Source organism: Myodes glareolus, chromosome 9 (genome assembly GCF_982192425.1).
Source record: "Myodes glareolus chromosome 9, mMyoGla1.1, whole genome shotgun sequence".
NCBI classification, from domain to species: Eukaryota; Metazoa; Chordata; class Mammalia; order Rodentia; family Cricetidae; genus Myodes; species Myodes glareolus.
The window spans coordinates 56,591,306-56,612,317 of record NC_142034.1 but is presented as its reverse complement, the minus strand read 5'-3'; the positions used below and the strand labels follow the sequence as shown (position 1 = coordinate 56,612,317).

The 21,012-nt window shown below is 49.8% G+C and overlaps 1 protein-coding gene across 11 annotated transcripts in view; it reads left to right on the top strand.

Annotated features, from left to right (window-relative positions):
• The window catches only part of Gas7 (growth arrest specific 7), a 237,404-nt gene that overhangs the window by 184,860 nt on the left and 31,532 nt on the right, over positions 1 to 21,012 (top strand). For 6 of the 11 annotated variants that reach the window (XM_087910504.1, XM_087910506.1, XM_087910505.1 and 3 more), the window contains one exon: positions 12,470 to 12,523. In XM_087910504.1, the coding sequence (XP_087766630.1) occupies positions 12,470 to 12,523 (54 nt within the window). Of the gene's footprint in view, positions 1 to 3,791; positions 3,878 to 12,469; positions 12,524 to 21,012 lie in introns of all 11 variants that reach the window. The other 5 variants (XM_087910497.1, XM_087910499.1, XM_087910498.1 and 2 more) reach the window with 1 other exon arrangement.

The following is a 21,012-nucleotide window of genomic DNA, read 5'->3' as shown; positions in this document are numbered from 1 at the left end:
TCTTCGGGAGTCTAGAGCTGACCTTACAAGTTGGGGAGAAGCAAAGCTATGCAGGGGCTATTAAGCATTGCCCTGCTTGCAAATGACTCTGGATTGTTTGCTACCAGCAATAGAAGATGGGCTACATCCCCCAGCTTAAAATGCTTCTACCTAGAACTATCTTTGCCAACTCACTGCCATGGCTTGGTTCAACCCTGGCCACCCTCCATTCCAGACTTGGTGTCCCTTAGCTAAAATGCTTTGAGATCAGAAATGCTTCCTAGTTTGGAATATCCACATATACATAATGATCCATTTGGGGGATGGGATCCAAATATAAACAGAAAGCTCATAGGTAATTTTACACAATATTTTAAACCTTGTTTCATGGCATAAAATTTTCTGCTCATGATGTCATCTTAAAACTCTAAAACTCTGGGGTTCGGAGCTGCCCTTCATTACTTTTCTTGCCTCGGAGGCAGAAGATCTAGCAGAAACAATGTGACTAGGAAGGGCTGGCTTTGGCTCACCATTTCAGAGGGTGTGGTCTCTCATGGCAGGTTAGTGTGGTGGCACTCATAGCTGAGAGAGCCAGCTGCTGGGATCCTCACATCTGTAGCTTGAAGCAGATGACATGAGCTAGAAAAGCAGCTAACTGTTACCCCTAAAGCTCTGTTCATCCCTCAGGGGGGTCTGTGTCTTCCAGCAAGGTCTCATATCCCAAAGGCTTCATGGCCTCCCGGAACAATGTTTCCAGCTAGGGGCCAATGTTCAAACACATGAGCTGGTGGGGGCAGTTTACGTGCAGATGGGATGCCCTGCCTATAGTAAGCTCTGGTGACTTAGATGTGTTCACTTCTGCTTCCTGCTTATAGAACTTCTGGAATAGTTGTGAATTGGACATTAGTTCCTGTGCCCTCTTGTGGTCCCCCAGCTATTATTTGTATGTGTGTTTATCCATTGGCAATCTTGCCCAGCCAGAGGCATAAGGACAGTTTAACTCTCCAGTTTCCAGAGACGGTGCAAGCTGGTGGTTCCCAGGGGCTAAAATACAGCAAAAACAGCAGCCTCCCTTCCCCCACTTCCCCTTCGCCTCCTCTTCCTTTTAAAGTTGTGTGTTTTTCTTGCATGCACATATGTGCATCACATGTATGTGGTGCCCACAGGGGCCAGAAGAGGGTGTCAGATCCCTGGAACTAGAAATGAGCCTACATGTAGGAGTCAGGAAATGAACCCAGGTCCTCTGCAAGAGCACTAAGTGCCTTAAGCCCAGAGCCACCTCCACTTTTCTCCCTTCCTTTTAAAGGAAGTCCTGTAGAGGACACAGGTCTCTTTCATGTTCATCACCTCCTTGGGGTACACTGACTAAGCAGATCTGAAGACGATATGGAATCACACCCATTTTCTTGACACCAAAGAGAAATGGTTTTCCTAAACTCATGTATTTAGGGAAGAGTGTGGGTCCCAAGGTGAACCCATAGGGTCAGGGGTGGGAAACAAGGCTGCGGCTTGAAGCTGGTGGTGACAAGTGTGTTTAGCCACAGCAATGGGAAGACATCGCAATCGGGGCATGAAAGGAGGTTGTCAGCACACAGTGGGGATATTAGTGAGTCTGCCCCCAAGACGCACATTCTAGAGCAGTGGGACTTTAAGTGTGTGTGTGTGTGTATATGTGTGTGTGGTTTGTGACTGTGTTATGTGTGTGTGTGCGCACACGTGTATGTGTCTGTCTGTCTGTGGGGTGTGTGTGTATGTGTGTGATATGTATGTATAAGTGCATGTGTGTGTGGTATGTATGTGTGTCTAGTGTGTGTGGTATGTATGTGTGTCTGGTGTGTGTATATGTGTGGTATGTATGTGTGTCTAGTGTGTGTGTGTGGTAAGTATGTGTGTCTGTGGTGTGTGTGTGTGTGGTATGTGTATCTGTGGTGTGTTATGTGGTTGTGTGTGTGGTATGTATGTGTATCTGTGGTGTGTGTGTATGGTTGTGTGTGTGCGCAGTATGTGTGTGTGCACATTCTTCTAAAGATTGAACCCAAACTCTCATATTTGCTAGAGACAGTCTACCACCAAACCACATCCTCAGTCCCTTATATATTTTTATTTTTACTTTTGTTTTCTTTTGTTTTGTTTTGTTTTTGAGATATGGTCTTACTATATAGCCCTGGCTGGTCTAGAATTCACTATGTAGAATAGGCTGACCTTGAACTCACAGAGATCCCCCTGCCTCTGCCTCCCAGGCTCTGGGGTCAAAGGTGTATGCCATGACACCTGGCCCTTTTTATTTTTTTCTTGAGACATCATCTCACTAAGTTGCTCAGGTTGGTCCAGAACTCACTCCCACCTTGACCTCCTGCACTCTGGAATGACAGGGGTGAGCCTTCAGGCCCTGTTGCTTTTGTTTTAGGAAAACTGAGGCTCAATATTTCATGTAGTTGATCATCATTTATTAATTAGAAGAGCCAAATTTTATGACATCTAGTCCTTCCCATCCTCTTTCCATTACCCAGGTTGAACATCCTATTTCCCCATATCCCAAATCTAAAATTTTCTAACGTTAACCTACCTATGAGCTGTGAGTGTGAGAGCTTGTATTAGTTATTTACCGTGGCTGTGACAAAACCACGTGGCAAAGCAACTTAAGGGGCTGGAAGACAGCTTACTGGGGAACATGTTCGCTGTACAAGCATGAGGAACTGAGTTTCATTCCCAGAATCTACATTTTAAAAAAAGCAATATGTCCACGTGTGTCTCTAAACCCATCACTGGGGAGGCAGAGGCAAGCAGATCTCCGGAGCTTGATGGTCATCAGTCTAACCCAACTGATGAGCCCCAGGTCCTGATGAGAGACCCTGTCCCTAAATAACAAGGATCCTGAAAAGCAGCATCTGAGGTTGACCTGTAAAACACAACACAACACACAGACACACACACACACACACACACAGCACTGTGAGGGCATACTCGAGTGTGTGTACACATACACACACATACAAATGAGAAAGGAAGGGTTTATTTTGTTTCATTATTTGGGAAGATGCAGTCCATCATAACCGGGAAGGCATGGTGAGGGAGTATGGAGCAGCTGGTCACATTGCATCTGGAGAGAGGGGGCGGGGTCGGGGGAGGAAAGCCAATCCCCAGGCTTTTCAGGATCTCTGGCCTGACTTTCAGTCAGTCTAAGCACACTTACACTTCTTTTTCTTCAGTTAAACCTCCCCGGAAGCACCCTCCAGTGATGATCAGAGCTGTGCGTCCTTGTAACTCTAAATCCAGTCGAACTGAGGGCATTTCAGAGTTTGGGTCTTTGGATGGTTGCTACACACCTAGTGCAACGTTTCCAAGTCCTGAAAGGTCAAAACGCTGGAATATTTTTGATTTCAAGCACTTTTCATAAAGGATATTCATCCTTACTTACGTGACAGCATTCAGAGACAGAGGGTGAAAAAGTCCCCCAGAAAGAGAGAGGAAGAGAACTCATAGGGCTCTGGTGGGGGAGCTACCTGATTCAGGAGAAGAGACAGGCCCCTCATCAGCACCTGTGGTGGCAGCTGGACTCTGATGACCTTGGCTTCTACTGATTGTGCTCCTTAGAAGAAAGTCAGTCCCCGGAGAGTTCAGGACACTAGCTGCCAGGATTCTACTCTTTTTTAGCCTTTAACTGCAGATCAGATTCCAATAGATGGGCCCTGGCACATGAGAACTCCCACAACCCTGGGAGGAGGTGGGAGAGAGAGGGCTGCTGTGGCCGGAAGTCAAGGGTGCCTGTCTGTGGCCCCCGCAGCATCTGAGCTGTGTCTCTGTCCCCACAGTGAATGGATACCACGCATCAGGGACCCCGGCGCACCCTCCAGAGACTGCCCACATGAGTCTCCGAAAATCTACCGGTGATTCCCAGGTAAGGTGCTGCCAAGGGAGGTAGGGGCAGCTGAGTGTCTAGCTCAGGAAGGATGTAGTTGGGAGTCAGGGACTGTAGCCCTCTTCTGCGGTCAGTGGAAAGTAGCCCAGGGTTGCCCTAACAGTTCTTGAGGAAGGATGGGTTGCAGAATTGTAGTTCGTTGGTTTTCTAGAAATCGAGGGAGATTTGGAAGAGGAGCTAATGGATTATAATTGTCAGGGCAGAGAGATCCACTCTGCTACCCACATATCCAATGAGTGCAGATTTCCTGTCCAGTTAGCAGTGTGAGCCAGCCAGGCCATTGTCCTTATAGTCCTCTGCTGTGCCTACCCTCGGTCACATCAGGAAAATGTGACCATCTCACTAACATGGCATAGCTGTAGGAGGCAAAGAATTATGTGTGCTTTTACTTTTGAGTCAGGGTCTTATGTAGCCCTAGTTTTTGATCCTCCTGCCTGCAGCTCCCAAGTGCTGGCATTACAGGCATGCACACCATACCCAGCTGAAATATGCTTTAAGATTCCCAAACTGCTGACTCCATCAGAACCGACACGTGTGACATCACGAGATGGGAATCATTAGCATTCCCACGAGCCTGGGACCACAGAGGAGCAAGCTCATGAGATTGAGTTGAGGGTCATAGTGGACCCAATAGAATATCCTATGATTTCCTTATTTGCAGGATGCTGCATCTAAGTGGGGGCAGGGGTAGTTGCCTTACAAACTAAGGGTTTCCTAAGGAAACTTCCAATCCCTGTCATACTTTCTCAGGAATCAGTGTGGCAGCCCTTAGGGGTGACGGTATTGATGGCTGATGACCACAGTAGTAATACTGCTGAGACAAAATAGCTGTGGAGGCTGTGGCCTCTGTGTGGTCACTGAAGGAGAGACCCTGGACTCTGCGAGTGCCATCAGCTAAGCTGTGGCAGCCAGCTTCAGTGCAGCCAAGGGGGTTGCGTTTGGAAACTTAGTAAAGCTGTCCTCTCAGAGTTGAACATTGACTGAGCCCAGGATCAGTAAACTGTGGCAGAGAACTCAAGGCCCCGTTTCAGTCAGGCCTTTCAAGTCTCTTGACTCTTGTCTATGATCTGAGGTGAGCAGGGTGTGCGTTCCCAGCCAGTCCCCAGATGCCAATAGTGGTTCTGCTACTGGAGACCATGTCTGGCTTGTGGGGATTGAGGTTTAGTTAACAGTGCACAGGGCTGTGCCTGACACCATGGAATCCCTGCTCACCTCTCTTGTCATCAATCAACCCTGACTTTGTGTGTCCTGTTGAGCCACCCTCTCCATGAGCCAATGAGTATGTTGGAAGGGAAGATGACCTGTCATCTGACTTGAGAGTGTTTCTGAAGACATGAGCCTGCCCTGCTGCGGCTAACCACGATTAAACCATGTTGCTACCCCAGCCCATCAGGAAGGACACTGGAAACAGCTTCCCATTCTTCCTTCCCCAATGAGATGTGACTCTCCGACCTCCAGAAGTACTGAGAAACTCAACCACTTCATACATGCTTGCTTCTTGGGAAGCCTGGAAGCTGATTTAACAGTGTGCTGTAGGCCTTAGATAGAGGAATTTCTCCTCCCATATCTGTTCTTGGAATATACTCAGAGATTTATGTGTATTCTAATTTCTATGGAAGGCCATTCATACAAGTATTATTTATACCCCTGGAACACTGGACCCGATCTAACTGTCCAACAAGAGGGGACAGACAGAGTGACCTCCAGTGCTGGATATCTAGCCTGTCAGTGATATTACACAGTCAGCATCCCCCTGAAGAAAACGTAATGACTCAAGAAATGCTTCCAACTTAAATCAAGTGGAAGGGACTGAAGAGATGGCCTAGTGACCAAGTGCACTGTTCTTCCAGAGGGCCTGGGTCCAAGTCCAAGCACCCATGACAGGCAGCTCTCCACAGTCTGTAACTCTAGCAGCTGGAGTTACTAGGGTCTCGCTCCAAAGGATGGCACCCTCTCCTTACCTCCAGGAGAATCTGTACTCATGTGTGCATGCATATGCACATATGTGCATGCGTGTGTGTACATGTGTGTGAAAATGTGTGTATACATGTATGTGGGCATGTGATTGCATACGTATATGTGTGTGTGTGTGCGTGTGTGAAAATGTGTGTGTGTGCATTGTGTGCATATGTGGACATGTGTGCAAATGTGTGTGCATGTGTATACATGTGTGTGCATAAGGGGATACAATCCTATTTAGAAGAAGGAAAACTGAGCTTCTGAGAGGGAAGAAGACCAGAGAGTCCATGATGGCCTAACCACACCTCAACCCGAGTTTCTCCATTGGGGACATTTGGTGACATCTTTGATTTTGATTGTTACCACTGCAGAGTCAATGAATTCAATGAGCAGACGCAAGGGATGTCATTCACTGTACAATGGGCAGGGCAGCCTCTTCAGCAAGGCATTATCTTCAGCAAGGCATTACTAGTTTGAATATATGAGTCGCATTGAGGTTGCAAAAGCTTGACCAGAGGACATGAGTACTTTTTATTTTGTTTCTACTTTCTTCAAGTTTCCTAAGATCAACACATTTCACTTCTATAAAAGACAGAAACACTCTTTTGGTTAAGAGAATAAAATTTGGTTGCTGGAGAGAGAGCTCAGATGGTGAAGAGCTTCTTACACAAGCCTGAAGATCTGAGTCCAGTCCCCAGAACGCATAGAAAAGGCAGGCCATGGCGGTGACCTTGAAATCCTAGGAAGTGGGGACGGGAGGATCAGTGGGGTTCACCGGCCAGCCTGCCTAGTGTAGTTGGTGAACTCTAGGGTAATGACAGGTCCTGTCTCAGAAAACAAAGTCTAGAATGATTGGGATTGACCTCCGCCTTATCCATATATGCTCTCTCTCGTGCGCGCACGTATGTGTGTGTGTGCATGCACGCACGTGTGTTGCTGAGGGTGTGTAGTGCTGGGTTCCCAGGAAAGGCCAGCTCCAAGGCCCAGGCCTGGTACACAGTGACTGTTATACATAGGCAGGTTAGCAGAATATTCTTTTTGGATAATAACCCTGAAGTTAAGGCCTCATCAAAGAATCAAAAATGAACAATGTAGTATTCATAGAAATGATAAATCTGCATCTACTTCCTGCGTCCCAGAACTGTAAAGTAGATCCTCTAGGATTCTTTCCAGTTATGAAAAGACAGCATTTGGATAGGGAAGCTGCTACTGTTTAATCCATGTGTGAACCTCTGAAGCTAATTAGCGAACGAGCTCCAAAGGCTCACCATCAATAGGGTGAGAGCCTCTCCCTTAGAGACAGGAGGGCCCAGCAGGTGTTTAAGTGTCCACAGCCTTTTTCAATACTCGGGGGGTTTACTCTCCCATCCCAGGCTGTCAATCACAACTCTCAATTGCTCCTGATAATAACTGAGTGCTGGGGGCATGGTTCAGTGGTAGAGTCTTACCTACCATCTCCAAGGCCCAGGGTTCAGTCTCTGGAATGTGCATGCATGTGGACAATAATTGAAATATTAGTGAACGAAGAGCTACTTGACAATTTGAGAGGCAGGATTTGGGGTCACAGTGACCAAGCCTGTGATTTGCAAAGTACTTGCTGGCTTCTCTCTCTTTAAGCAGATGAATAGGAAAGAATGGCAGCAGGGAGGGGCAGGAGCATCTGCTGTCGCTACCATTCTGTGTTATAAATGGTACCCATGGCAGGGTGCCCAAGAGCTCCTGAGGGTTCTGCCCAGTCTTGTGAGACCTGGGTGGATGGGCACAGGTGGTTGTGGTCTGGTGCCGCCCAGTGGACAGCTTCAGTACTGCAGTCATCAAGGGTTCTGCCTCCTGGGTCCTGGATAAATAAACACTTTCCTGGTTGGGAGAGAGTCCAGGGGTCAAAGGCGAATAACCTTGCCAACCTCGGCAGAAGGAAATTCTAGCTTGTGCGTTCTTTTCCTGCATACTTTTACCTGGGCCTATTTGTAATGCATCTTTCCACTATTCTGGCTTCATGACTACCCCAGAAGACAAAAAGAGAAAGAGGAGGGACTCAGGACTCAGGGCAGTTTAAGTGGAGAAAGCGCTGAGATTCAGCATCTCTGCAGTCCTTCCCCGGGTCTTTACTCCAATCATACATGCCCCTTGCACACGTAGGCCTTTGCTGGGCTCTGAGGTCCAGAAAGGCTCCACCCTAGCTGTGGGAGGACAATGGGTCAAGAGTTGTATAATCTCATCAGCGGTAAGGGCGGGAGGAAGTGTGCACACTGAGAAGCCGAGCTAGGGATGCTGAAGGCAGCAGTAATGGACTTCTTGAGAAAAAAAATGCCAGACTAAAGAGGGGAAGGCAGCAAAAAAGGGTTACTTGACAAAAAGATGGGGGTAGGGAATATTCCAGACAGAGGGAGACAACGTGTAGATGCCTACAGGCAGGAAGGAGGGTGCAGCTTTCAAAGAACCCATAGAGGCCACGTATGGGTCATGGTATGACTTATTAAGTTAGTGGGCATAGGAGGGCAGAAGATGGGGCTGGAAGGCTCTGCATGGCCCATCCCAGGGAGCCCAGGTTTATGCCAACAGTGTTGGGAACTGAAGAGGGTTTTCCTATAGGATATCCCTGCCAGAGGCACAGGATCCAGGAGATCCTTGGGGAGGGGATGGTACAAGACACTTGGAAGACGGGCTGTTGGCCCCTCATGACGTCACTCGCAGCTCAGCAAGCAGTGTGTGTTCTTGGTGACAATAGAGTTGCTCGGGGACAGTCAGGATACCAGCATGTGGAAGTAGCAGTTCACTGAAGTGGAGGAGAATCAGGCAAGCAATGCACAAATCAGGAGGATCCCCAAGTCTCTAGTTCAAAAACAAAATCTCACAAAAAGGAGAATTCTTTGGACTCATAGGCAGAGGGCGAAATGTGAAAGTATGTACTGTAGGGATCTGTAAATTTATGAAAGCTGAGGGCCCTCCATAGCAAAGTCCCGTGGACCTACCATGTCACTGGCATTAGGCCAGTGTCGGTTCATGAATGGTCTCACCCTACCTCGACACCCCATGTTTTACTTAAAGCAAAATTCCTGGCTGATTGTTCCAAATCAATGGTTCTCAACCTATGGGGTCACGACCATCAAAAAAAAAATGCACATTTCCCATGGTGTTAGGAAACCCCAGCCATAAGTTTCTTTTTGTTGCTACTTCCTAACTGTAACTTGGCTACTGAGTGGTGTCTCAGTTCCTAAGACCATGGGAAAGATGTGTTCTCTGACGGCCACGACCCACAGTTTGAGAACCACTACTCTAAATGCAAGTATTTCTAATTGTAACTCAAGGGGGGAAGATATCAAAGTACCATTACCACGCCAAGAGAACACCAGTCTGATAACATCACCATAGAGACTCCACAGTCGAATTTTCCAGTAATCCCTAAAACGCCATTTACACCTGCTTTTCTCCCCAGTCCACGATCCAAGTAAGTGTTTGACATGGAAATGTTGGTTACTTTGTCTCTTTAGCCTCTGTCTTTCTATCTTTGTTTGTCTGTCTGTCCATCTACCTCTCTCTCAAACACAGCTTTGTTGAGACACAACTAATTATTATTATTATGTAGTTCCATCGTTTAAAATACAACCTGGGGCTACAGCTCAGTAGGTTTACAAAGGAGAGATCAATTCCTGGTCCTGGGAAAGAAAAAAAAAGGGAGAGGGGAGGGAGGGACCAAGGGAGTGTGCCAGCCAGGCAATTCATTGTTTTTAACAGACGCATCATCTCACATCCCTTATCGCAATAAGTTGTAGAGAATTAACATTACTCCCAAGCCTCCCCCAAGAACGGGCTGTTACTAGCCTACTTTCTGACTCCAGGCTGTCTTTTTCTGGCGTTTTATCTTCAGGAAGGTCAGCTGTATGTGGTCCTCAGAGGCTGATTGCTTTTACCCAGAACGTGTTTGATGTCCTGTGTCGAGTGTGCTCAACTTTTATTCCTACGGCTGAATAGTCTGCCATGATACAGCCGGTTTTGTCTTCTCGCTTGCTTCAATCTCTTTGTCTAGGCTGATATCCCGGGCTTTTTCTTTCGCCTGCCCTCATACTGACTTCACGTCTATGTTGCAAAAGAGACTCCAAGTCATTGTCTTGTAGGCCGACCTACATTCTTAATCGGTTGGCTTTCTCCTCCTTAGACCCCAGCTTGGGGTGTGACAGGAGCTCTGTTTGGGGTGAGCTGACTGCTGCCTGTGGTATCTCTGGGGACACACTCCCAGGTCTGTGCCCTGCTGGGGACGCTCCAGGCCACTGAAATAACTTCTGGATTTATTTCATTCATTTCCCTTTCTGATTGGCCAGTAGCCCGCGGGGCACTAATATGACACCATGATTGTCCTGCTGCCCGACAGTCTTCTCTGATTTTAGTGTCTGTGACAATCACAGTCTCAACCCCTTTGACTCTAGGATTTCTGAGCAATGAACTCTACATACGTTTTTGTGGGTGTTCTGGAATGGCATGTTCCCTCTACCCACTGTGGAGTGAACCCACTGTGGTCATTATTCCTACTGAGCTCAGGTGGTCTCCCCACTGTGGCCTTTGGGGGTCATCTTTAGACCGGCTCTTTTGTCCTTTCCTTATCTCCTCATCATTATTTGAATTCTCTTGTATTTATTGTTCCTGTGTTTCTAGGAACCTGCATTCCCCTCAGTGGGGAATAACAAAAGCCACCAGTAGAGGGTGACTCTTGTAGGCTTTCTCGCCTCTTAGTCCCTCACACCTCCAGTAACAACAGCAGCCATATTCTGACTATGGCCAAGGCCACTGACCCCTGGTTGCCCATGACCAATCCTGGACTGCAGTAGGCACCCCCCAAGGATGGTGGCAGGGTCATGTTGGTCCCTGACAGGGAGACTTGCTAAGAAGAGAATCTAGCCCTGAGGCGGGACTGCTCCTTTTTTAGCAGGTATGGGCTTTACCAGTGTAGCTGTGCAGAAGACCCATGGAGAGATCTTGTCCCTGCCTTTTCTTAATGACTGGTACCCAGGGCTCCTATTGGGCATCCTCTGCTTGTCTTCTGCTAGGGGCACTTTTTGTGAATGTCCCAGAGGAGAAATAGTAGCTTGGAAGGATACAGGCCAGACCAGGTCGATATGACGATGCTTTAAAAAATAGATACAGAAGCTGTAGTTGGCCACAAACTTGACACCACCATAGCCTGTCAGGGTGGCAGAGGAGCTGCCGTAAGCACAAGTGCCTGGATAAAGAAATTAAAGTTGGTCAGATCAGTGTGCCTCCGGTGAGGGCTCCAGCTGCGCGGGGTGGAAGCTGACTAGAGCTGTGTGAGACCTGGTGGTGATGGCCCATTTTACAGATGGAAACCCCAAGGCTCTAGGAAGCCAGTTCCATGGCCTTCATCTGAAAGTCAGTCATCCACAAATAGATGCTCCTTAAGGTTGCTTTCCATCAAGACCTCTGAGGATGTGAGTTTTCTCCAAACAGGCTCTTTCCCAGCCCAGACAAGGCAGTCAGGCTGTCCATAGGAAGGGTCTGTGGTGAGCTCCAGTTGGCCTGGCTTGCTGATGGCTTCCTGAGGCAGAAGCAGCCCCACCCCCCCCACCCCACAGATGTTCACCTAGACAGGGTCCAGGGCTGTATGGCTTGAGTATGGCTAGAATCATCAGGTTTCCCTGAGATGCACTGGTAAAGCCCTTCATACTTATGGACCCATGCCAGCCCCAGAACATACACAGAGTGGTCACCCAAGGTGCCTCGAGGGAGCTGTTTTCAAGGGTATTGTGGAACCCAAGACAAGTGGCATCTCAGGATTCTGTCTGGGGAAGCCGTGGAGTTGAATCCTGAGCGTAACTGCTAAAGTCTCAGGACTGAGCGTTGTCCTGTATTAAATGTGGCTTTTTTTAGCTGGCCATTCTTGGCTTCTCCACCAACATAATAATGGGACTCTGGGCATCACCTGTGGGTGCAGAGGCAACCAAGACTCTAGCTTTCTTTCTGACATGGGGACAGTATAAAAAGTCACTCCAGAACGGTACTCTGCTTGTGAGAAACCGCCGTGACTCCCAGGCGCTGGCGCAGTGGCACGTTGCCAAAGTGACTGAGCAGCGCCCTGTGCTCATTCCACGCGCATTCACCATTTGCTATTACGGACTCGGGAGGGTTCAGAATGAGATGTCATGTGCTGAGTCTCCTGTGTCCCGGTGGGGTGGGTGGTGGAGTGGCCTACAATCTGCCTTAACTCTCTGTTCCCCTGCCATTCCACTCCTCTGCTTTGGCAACGTGGTCTGGTTACCAGCAGAGGGCAGCGGAGGGGTTAACTCCCCCAAATCCCAGTTGGAAAGGAGAGGAGGGGAGACCTGGTTTGCTGAGGTTCCCTGGGAGCCTGAACTCAGCCTTCCTCCTACTTTGCCTGGAGCCTGAGCACACTCTGGAGCAGCTTGGACTCTGAGATGCACTTGCCTGCCCTGGCCCAGAATATGGTGACTCAGGAGTTAACCGCAGGCTGACACCCCTGAACTTCCCCAGCTCAGGGTTCTTAACCAATCCCTCCACCCACCTGGGGAACGAACGGGAATGGGGAAAAAAATGTCCAACATGGAGAACAGCTTTGATGATGTGTCTCACCTCTCTCACCAGAACCTGGGATCCTCGTCGCCAAGCAAAAAACAGAGCAAGGAAAACACCATCACAGTAAGTGGCTTGACTGTTGGTGGGGGGAGAGCTCCAGGGCTGGGACTTTGGGCCACGACTGGGCTGTTGCCGTGGCAACGTGGACCGCCAAACCCAGAATCGATGCTCACTAGGAAATAGAGAAGTTGCAGCCAAAGCTTGGGTTTAGCTGAAGTTACCCCCATCCCCTCCCTCTGTCAATTTCTCCTTTTGCTTGCTCTCCCCCGGTGAAGGGGTGGAGGGCAGGAGGCTGTAAGGAGACAGAAGCTGTTTCTGTGTGGTGGGCAGGAGAAGGTGCTTGTGGGGGAGCGAGTTGAAGGGGGTGGAGTGTGCTGTGTGCAGAAATGTGACATGGAAATTACAGCCACCGCAGGGCTGCTTTTGTACAGGGAAACTTCTGGAAGATGTCAAAGTTAAAAGCAAGAAAAAGCTCCCTTACAAATAGCATTTCTGGGAGTCCCTAGTGAGAAGCTCCTGCCCAAACTCTCGGGGATCCTCCCCAGTGCTAGCCAGATACCTCTGTGGGGATGGAGCATGGGCCCAACTCCTCCCACACAACCCCATGATGCACTGGGGTCAGGACATCTCTAGCCTAGCCTCTAAGGAGGGAGCTGCCTAGATTCTTAGCCAACAACCCAGAGAGTTGAGAAGTGAGGTCTGTGCAGATTTGCTACCCTGGCATGAGTTCCTGGCATGAATATGGGGGACTTATGACCTTGGGCTCCTTGTCACCCTGTTCTGAACTGCCCTGACTACCTCTGCAAAGATAAAGACCTGAGTGGGTGCGTTGGACCATTCTGCTTTGCAGGGAAGAGAGAGTCAAACAAACAGTATTAGCAAGCAATCGTAATAACCTGCCGTCAACTTGGTGCCCGCTTGGTACCCCAGGACTGCTCCTAGGGTCTCCGTTTGCTGCCTGCTGTCTTAGCTGTGGTTAACAGAATCGACTCTGGGGTGATTAGACACCTGGACCATGAAGCCAAAGTGTCACTTACCTCACTCACAAAGCTGTGCCAAAGTTTGAGCAATTTCCCGAGCCTCTGCTGGTGCCTGTTTCTACAAAGCAGGGAAGTGAGGGCTTCGGCAGTGGGGGAGTGGGGTGACTTCGTCCATCATCATAAGCACCTAGAACAGAGTCAGGCATGTACCTCGTACCTGATATGCATTAGCGTGGTCATCACACTGTACACAGATGAGGAAACTGGGGCTCGTGTGGCACCATGCCCAAGTTACCTAGCTAGGAAACTTCAAGATTCAAAAACTCAGCTTGTGCCCACTGGCAGTGCCCCTCCTGAGCTGGCGTAGGTCCCTCAGGCCATCACCCTGCCTTGACCCTCCTGAGTCTCCTGGAAACTGGGCAGGGCGGCTGAGCTTGCTGCAACCCTGTAGCAGCCACAGCTTCTCTTTCTAGAGAATCTAGAGGAACCTGGCAGGGCATAGGCCAACCTAGGTTCAGACTTTGGAGGGCATGGTCCCTATCTTCACATTGCTACTAAGTGCTCCAAAATGCTGAAGCAAGAGGAGAACTCCTCAGCGCCAATAGAAACGGGGAGAAAGGAAGAAGAGAAAATAAGAGGGAGACACATTTTCACATCCTAGGAATAAACACTGAAGTGAAGAGAGAAGGGCCGTGTTGCACTGGCTCTTATCCTAAAGGCACATGGTGATGGAGCCCAGCCAGAGTCAGGCCCCTGCTGGGTCCTTGCAGTCAGAGCTTCTGAACATGGTCCAAGCTTGCCGCTTGTCACTCCTACCTGCTCCTTCCCTCTGGCCGAGATGGTCTGCAGCATGCAACTGGTACCACGGTCCTGAGACACTGTTTAAGGTGTGGATTCCTGAAAAACATCTGTAGATGGTCTCTCTGGTGGTGAGGACCAAAAACTACATTTCTGTCAACACTGGAGAGGGTTGATGTGAATGCTTACACCCTGGAGAACTGTTGCTGGGAAAATTGAGCCAAAGAGGGAGTGACCACAGGTCACACAGCAAGGGAGAAAGAAACCCAGGACTCAATCACATCCAGGTCTACCTACTGCCAACCTGGCTGCTTGCCCATGTACCCCTTGGGTACCCCAACCTTTTATCACTTCAGACTGAAGATCTGCGTCATTATTTCCCTCATGTGGTACCCTGTCTCCACACCCAGTCCCCTAGCTCCATGTTCAAGCTTCTTAGAGCTCAACACTTCTTCATGGGATGGGACGGCCCTGTCCCTAGAAGGCTAAGACACCAGCTTCCTGTTCTGGGGGAATACGGGAATGTGGTGAGAAGTTTCCTTGCTGTCTGACCTGGGAGGCAGCCACTGACAGGCCTTGCCAGGGCAGGATGCATGTCCTCAGTCAAGGAGCAAGGACCGAGCTGGATTTGAAGTACAGTGGCCCGGAGCTAGTTTAGAAGAGCAGACACATGGGCCCCCTGGCAGCAGATACAGGGCTGGCAGCCATGCCTGGGTCTCGTTCCTACTGTCAGTAGTGTTAGGTTGGCAGGTGGGGGCGGGGCAGTGTTTGATTGGGAGTGACAGGCATTAATGGCCGCTCACTGCCCTCAGCATAAACTTGACACATCAAGATATAGAGGGTTTGAACAATGATGGCAGGGAAGGCCCCAGGCACAGTCTCCTGGAATGAGGAATTAGAGGGCCTTGTGGTCCTCCACTTGGATGCCCAGCGTAATGAAGCGTGGCATCTTGGGAGGGAGCTAGTGGCTGAAGGGAAGCCCATGGGGTTCTTTCCAGTCTTCTCATTTTCCTGGGTCAGGGTCACACAGCGTCCTTAGCTGCAGCCTGGGTTACCAAACTCTGTAACCTTAGCCCTGAAGGCTGGAAGGAGACTATCACCCCGCCTTGGACACAGACTGTGCTGCCCTACAATGAGAGCAGGTACCCCGGTCTCCCGTGTCAGCCCCTCAGATGGGTCACACATGCGTTCTGCATCCCTGGTGGCCCAGTCAGATGCCTGACCAACTGCTGCCGCCTCCTTGGTGCCTTCAGTGAATGTCTGGGAGCGATTCTCTTGATCTGCAGAGTGCCTCAGTCAAGCAGTCCCTGCAATAGGAAGTGTTCCATCCATGGCTGTGGCAAAGACTGGGGATCCCCAGAGGAGACGGTAGAAATGGCCATACCACATACACACACACTGACAGGCACACCCCTCCTCTGTTTCCTGCTCAACAACCGTCTTTGGCATGAGCAGGGCCTAGCTACACTTCGCCCCAGTGGGCTGGACAAGTCACGTGTTGACGGGATTCAGATGCTAGTCTGGACCTAGAATCTTAGTCTGGATTCAGGCCATGACTCTACTACCACATACAAGCTCTGGGATCTGGCTTAAGTGACTTAACCTCTCTGTGCTTCGGTGGGTGCCTTGCATGGCTGTTATGAGGACTGAATGAGTCCACACATGGCGAGACTCAGAACATGATTAGCACTCGCTGAGCATAAAGCTGGGCTGTCTGCTGTGGAGCAACAAGAGGAACCAAGGCTCTCAGTGCTCCCAGCAGGCTGTTGGAGGAGGCGTGCCTTTCCTAAGGGTGCAGCTGCAATTTCTAGCTCCTGCCTGGCGATCTCCAGGAGGGGAAAGGAAATTGCCTGCAAAGATGTTCATGGGGAAAGACATGTCTGGCTTTCTCTTCCTTCCTGGAGTATTGCGGCCCTGCTGATGGAGCCTTGTGGTTCAGGGACACAAGAACTCATCTCTGAGGCCTGAATGTCACATAGGGGCAGGGGCAGCAAGAGAATGATGGACCGGTGCTTGAGAGGGTACTTGAGTGACACCCTCCTGTGCCCCTCTACCTGCAAGACAGTGACCTGTCAGCCTCTGTGCCTCGGTCTCCTCCCCTATGCATGTTTGCACCACTGTTGCAGGTGGACGTTTTTGCTCTGGTTGCTTCATTGCGCTGCACTTACAACACCCTCTTCTGCTGAAGCCTCCTGCTCTCCGGAATCCTCTCATCTCCCTCCTTATAACCCAACGTGCAGGGACACACCGTCAGCCAGGCCAGGCTCCTCACATTCTCACCTGGGCACTGTTGGTATCTGGGGTAAAGGGCAGTCCTGAGCCTTTCCTGCCCTGGGGTCATAGTCATACCCTTTCACCTCTTCAAGCTGCAGCCTCCTCCACTCAGAGAGCACTGTCCAGCCCATGCCCACGTCACGCTCACACTAGACCCTTGGTGGCTAACTGCCTTCAGCACAGACATCTGGACACATCTGCCGGAGTCCCTCTTGCTTCTGAGCCAAGCACAGCATGCATGTGTGTGAACACACACACACACACACACACACACTCAAGCACTCATACCCACACATGTGCACAAATACACACACAGGGATACACACACTCAAGCACTCATACACTCATACACACATGTGTGCACAAATACACACACACACACACACACAGGCTCCAGCCTCCTTCCTACCTGAAATACCCTTTCCACTACCAGCCTACTTGCCTAGATCCTCCTCAAGTACCACTTCATCTGAGAATCATCCCAGTAGCCCCAGCCCTTCTTGTGGCCTCAGCATCCCATGCCTGCCCTAAGGAGAGGCTTATCCCAAGAATAATCATCCCTTAACTATCAGGCTCTTGAGAACATACGCTGTCCCTCTGACCTGGTTCCTAGTCATTGCAATAATGATGCTTTGTGGAATACCCACTGTTGGCCTGATGTGCAGGACCTAGGAAAGCCTTAGGATAAAATGGTCTCCATCCCACTACCTGCCCTCATGGGCACGCTGTCAGCAAGGAAAGGAAGAAGTAAAAACCCTTCAGAAGTACAACAAAGACGTATGTGTGCAGGGTGCCGGGGAGACCTGGCATAGCAGGTAAACCCAACGTGGCACATGCCATGAAGGAGCTATCCCGTATTCAGCTCCGCTGCCAGCCTGACCTGGATTTGAACACTTCTGTGATCTGAGTTCCTCAGTGTTGTGCACTTCTCTACCTGACCACCAGGGGGAGAAGAACTCTGAGGATTCCAGGAAGTCCCAGTGGACTAAAGGGAACCAGAAGTGACAGAGGCTGTGACAGGCACCCCAGGGCTCCTGACCAGAGCATCCAAGAACTAATAACCTCAGAGCGGCAGAAATATCCAGCTTCTCCTACCTTCACTCCCGCCCAACCCCCATCCTTCCTTGGTTGGTCCAGGGCAATTTGAATGGCCCTTGCCTCCTAGACCCCAAACCTTCTAGCCCCTCCTATAGGCATCACTCTGGAAGGTTCTATCAGGTGGGCAAGAGCAGGACCCTGGGGCTGTTCATTATTCTATCTTCCATAGGTAAGTGCAGGCCTTCCTTGGGAGATGTGCCATCCCTGCAGCCTGGCTGCTTCTCGCCTATCATCCACATCACCTGAGACCCAGAGCCTCTGACCATACACTCATGCTAGGCCCATCGATCCATCTTAGCAACACCACCCAGGTGACTCTGAGACATATTACACCATGACTCCAGGACAACAGAGGGGTTGAAGAGAACATAATTAAATCCTAGCTTTCCTATAGACCTTCTGTGGTCCGCCTTAGAGCCAGCTGAGGCTTGCCATTGAAGGGGATTTCTGTTACTCTCCCCACTTTGGACTAACAGAGTCTGTCTTCTCTTCATGGACATCCTGGGGTAGATAGTGTCATCCTTTTTCTGAATGTGGGTTCTCTCAGGGAGGATGGTAGTCATGGCTAAACAACACCCATTTTCTGTTTGCCCTGACCCACCATTGGCCAAGCCACTTCTGATAAATTTCTTCCTTTGTGGCCAAGCCCAAGACAAGTTTGGATGAAGACTGATGAAGAGGGTCGGGGTAGATCATGAGGTTCCTTAGAAATCAGTACTGCCTACTTTGAGTACCGCGGCCCCTAGCTTCATGTCCCCATCTGTGAATTCAGCCAGCTGAGGATCCTCTATCCACAGGTTAAAAACCTTTATCCTTGATATTACTCCCATTCAATACAGTAGAACAACTATTCAGCTCAAATTATTAAGTATTATAAGACTCTGAAATGCAGGGGGTCTGTGTTTGTTATATGCAAATACTGTGCCATTTTACATAAGGGAGCTTGGCATCTATAAATTTCGCCATCCATGTGAGGCCTGAAACTGGTGCCCACCCCTCCGCCCCCAGATACTGAGGGGTAATTGTGCCTTAAATCTGTGGGTTCTGTGATTATTTATTTATTTGCGTGGATGTGTTTGTGTGTGCATGGTTGTATGTGCACACTCATGTGTACATGCTCACATGCATGTGGAGACCAGAGGTAAGTGTGTCTTTCTCTGTCTTCACTCTCTGCCTAAATTTCCTTAAGCTAGTCTCTCGCTAAACCTGGAGCCAGTCTGGCAGCCAGCAAGTTCCCAACAATTCTCCTGTCTCTGAGCCTCATGTGGCTAGGCCTGATTTTGCACCGGAGTTCCAGGAATTTGAACACAGATCCTCATGCATACAATGCAAGCGCTCCTACCCACTGCCTCCCCAGCTCTGGTTCTGTGATTCTTAGCTCCTGCTTACTTTACTGTTAGAAATCTCGTATCATTAAATTACATTTAAGCTTTCACGAAGCAAAATAAAGGTGACTGTCATCACCAATATGGCTTAACCTCCATACCCTGTTTTCATGCTGGCCCCAAGCCACACCTGCTCAGTGGGAGGCTGTCAAGGCCCCTAAAGAAGACTCAGATCAGGACACCTCACAGCGGGGAGGGACTTCAGCCTAGATCAAGAACTTGGAGAGTCCCTTTCCTGAGGCTGGACATGAGATGGTGCCTGCTCTACCCCCGTCCTCCACCCCTGCCATCCAGCCCCTAACAACAGCTGCAGGTCAGAACTTCTTTACATTGAACCGACTGGGGAATTCAGTGCTGTTGAACTCCAAGGCACTGTGACATTCCTGGCCCCCTTTCTACCATGTCATCATGCTTCTTCCCGAAGGAGCCCCTGTCTTATCTCGCCAATGTCAATGTCCTGAAACAGGTCTTTTCCTTCTGGATAGCACTTCCAGGTCTCCTCACCCAGGCCTGTGAGGGCAGCTGCTGCTCCTGGCAGCTGGCAGGCTGGCAGGCTGGCAGGCTGGCAGGCTGGCAGGCTAGCAGGGCAATGCACTGGCTACCACAGGCTCTCGCGCCCTGAAGTCAGAGGCCCCAGGGTCTGATTCAGCTGACATGGGAGTTTGCTGGTTGGACATGGCATTTGTTTTTGTTTTTAATTTTAAACTCAATCAATGGCCATCACTGAAAGTTTGAGACAATTGACATGCGAACCTCGAGCTCCCGCCAACCTGGAATCAGCTCGTAGTCTGGTGGCATGGAGCAGAAATCTGAATCTGCCCGTGAGATATGTGTCTACAACCTGTAGCCCCTGCCCAAGGCACAGGCTGTTTCCCTCCTGTTCTGGTTGTGGAGTCTGTCACAGGGGTACCTGGCTGTCTGCATGACCCTCCTCAGTCAGAGGTTGAAGACAATCTGCGACCCCCTGTGGGTTCCTGGTTGGCTCATCCTTCCAGCACCAGAACTCCCCACTTTGACAGATGACTGGTCTATGAGGAGAGGTTTAAGGAAGATGCCTTGGTGTGAGGCTGGGAATTGCAACCGCATCAGAAAAGCAGCAAAGCCACTCCCACAAAGGGGGGCAAGCCACTCCAACAAAGGGGGACAAGCCACTCCCACAAAGGGGGACAAGCCACTCCCACAAAGCCGAGGCAGCTAGGGAGGATCACAAACACAGCTGGGAGAAACAATAGCTTTAAGCGCCCAGAAACTTCCACACCACACTCTCCATCCTAAGGACCAGCCCCAAGCATACACCCGGGATTGTATGTTTAAACTGTGGATGTTCATACCACAGGCATCTATCTCAGTATAATCTCTCACCCCCAGCCCTCCGGCGCTTCTAAATCAGCCCTATCCTTGGCTCTTCTTAGAAGCAAATTCAAGTTTAGCTTCTGGCTTCCAGAATGATACCACACAGGACATACCAAACACACAGATATTACCCTACTTCTTCATACAAATGGAGCACACTGTGATACTAAACCTTTCTACACTGTACAGCTGTGCACTCAGACGCACTCACCCCTTAGCAGCACATCCAGGTACTGTTCCTCATCAGTGTGGGCGAGCTCTATTGCTGTAGCACGGATTTGTTTTTCGTGTGCGTATTCATTGTACGTGGCCCTGTGTCTTATAAGGTCATTTTCATACTAGCACATACTGTGTACTGTGCTAACCTTCCCATGCTTCCTTACCTTCTTCCTCCTTACTCCTCCTCCCAATAGCTGTCATGTTTCCCTAAACGGTTTGACTTCTGCCTTTGTTCATCACAACATACATGTTCCTTTCACCTCTGCAGATGCCTTTTGCTTGTGATTCAGAATCCCTTGGTCTAGCCTAGGGTGACTTTGAATTCCTCAGCCTTCTGCCTCTCCTTCCTGGGTGCTGGGGTTGCAAAGGGTACCACCACTCCTGACTCCTCTCAGACTTTCCTTACGAATTCCCCTCCTGTTGGACAGTGTGGTTCTGGTCCAGC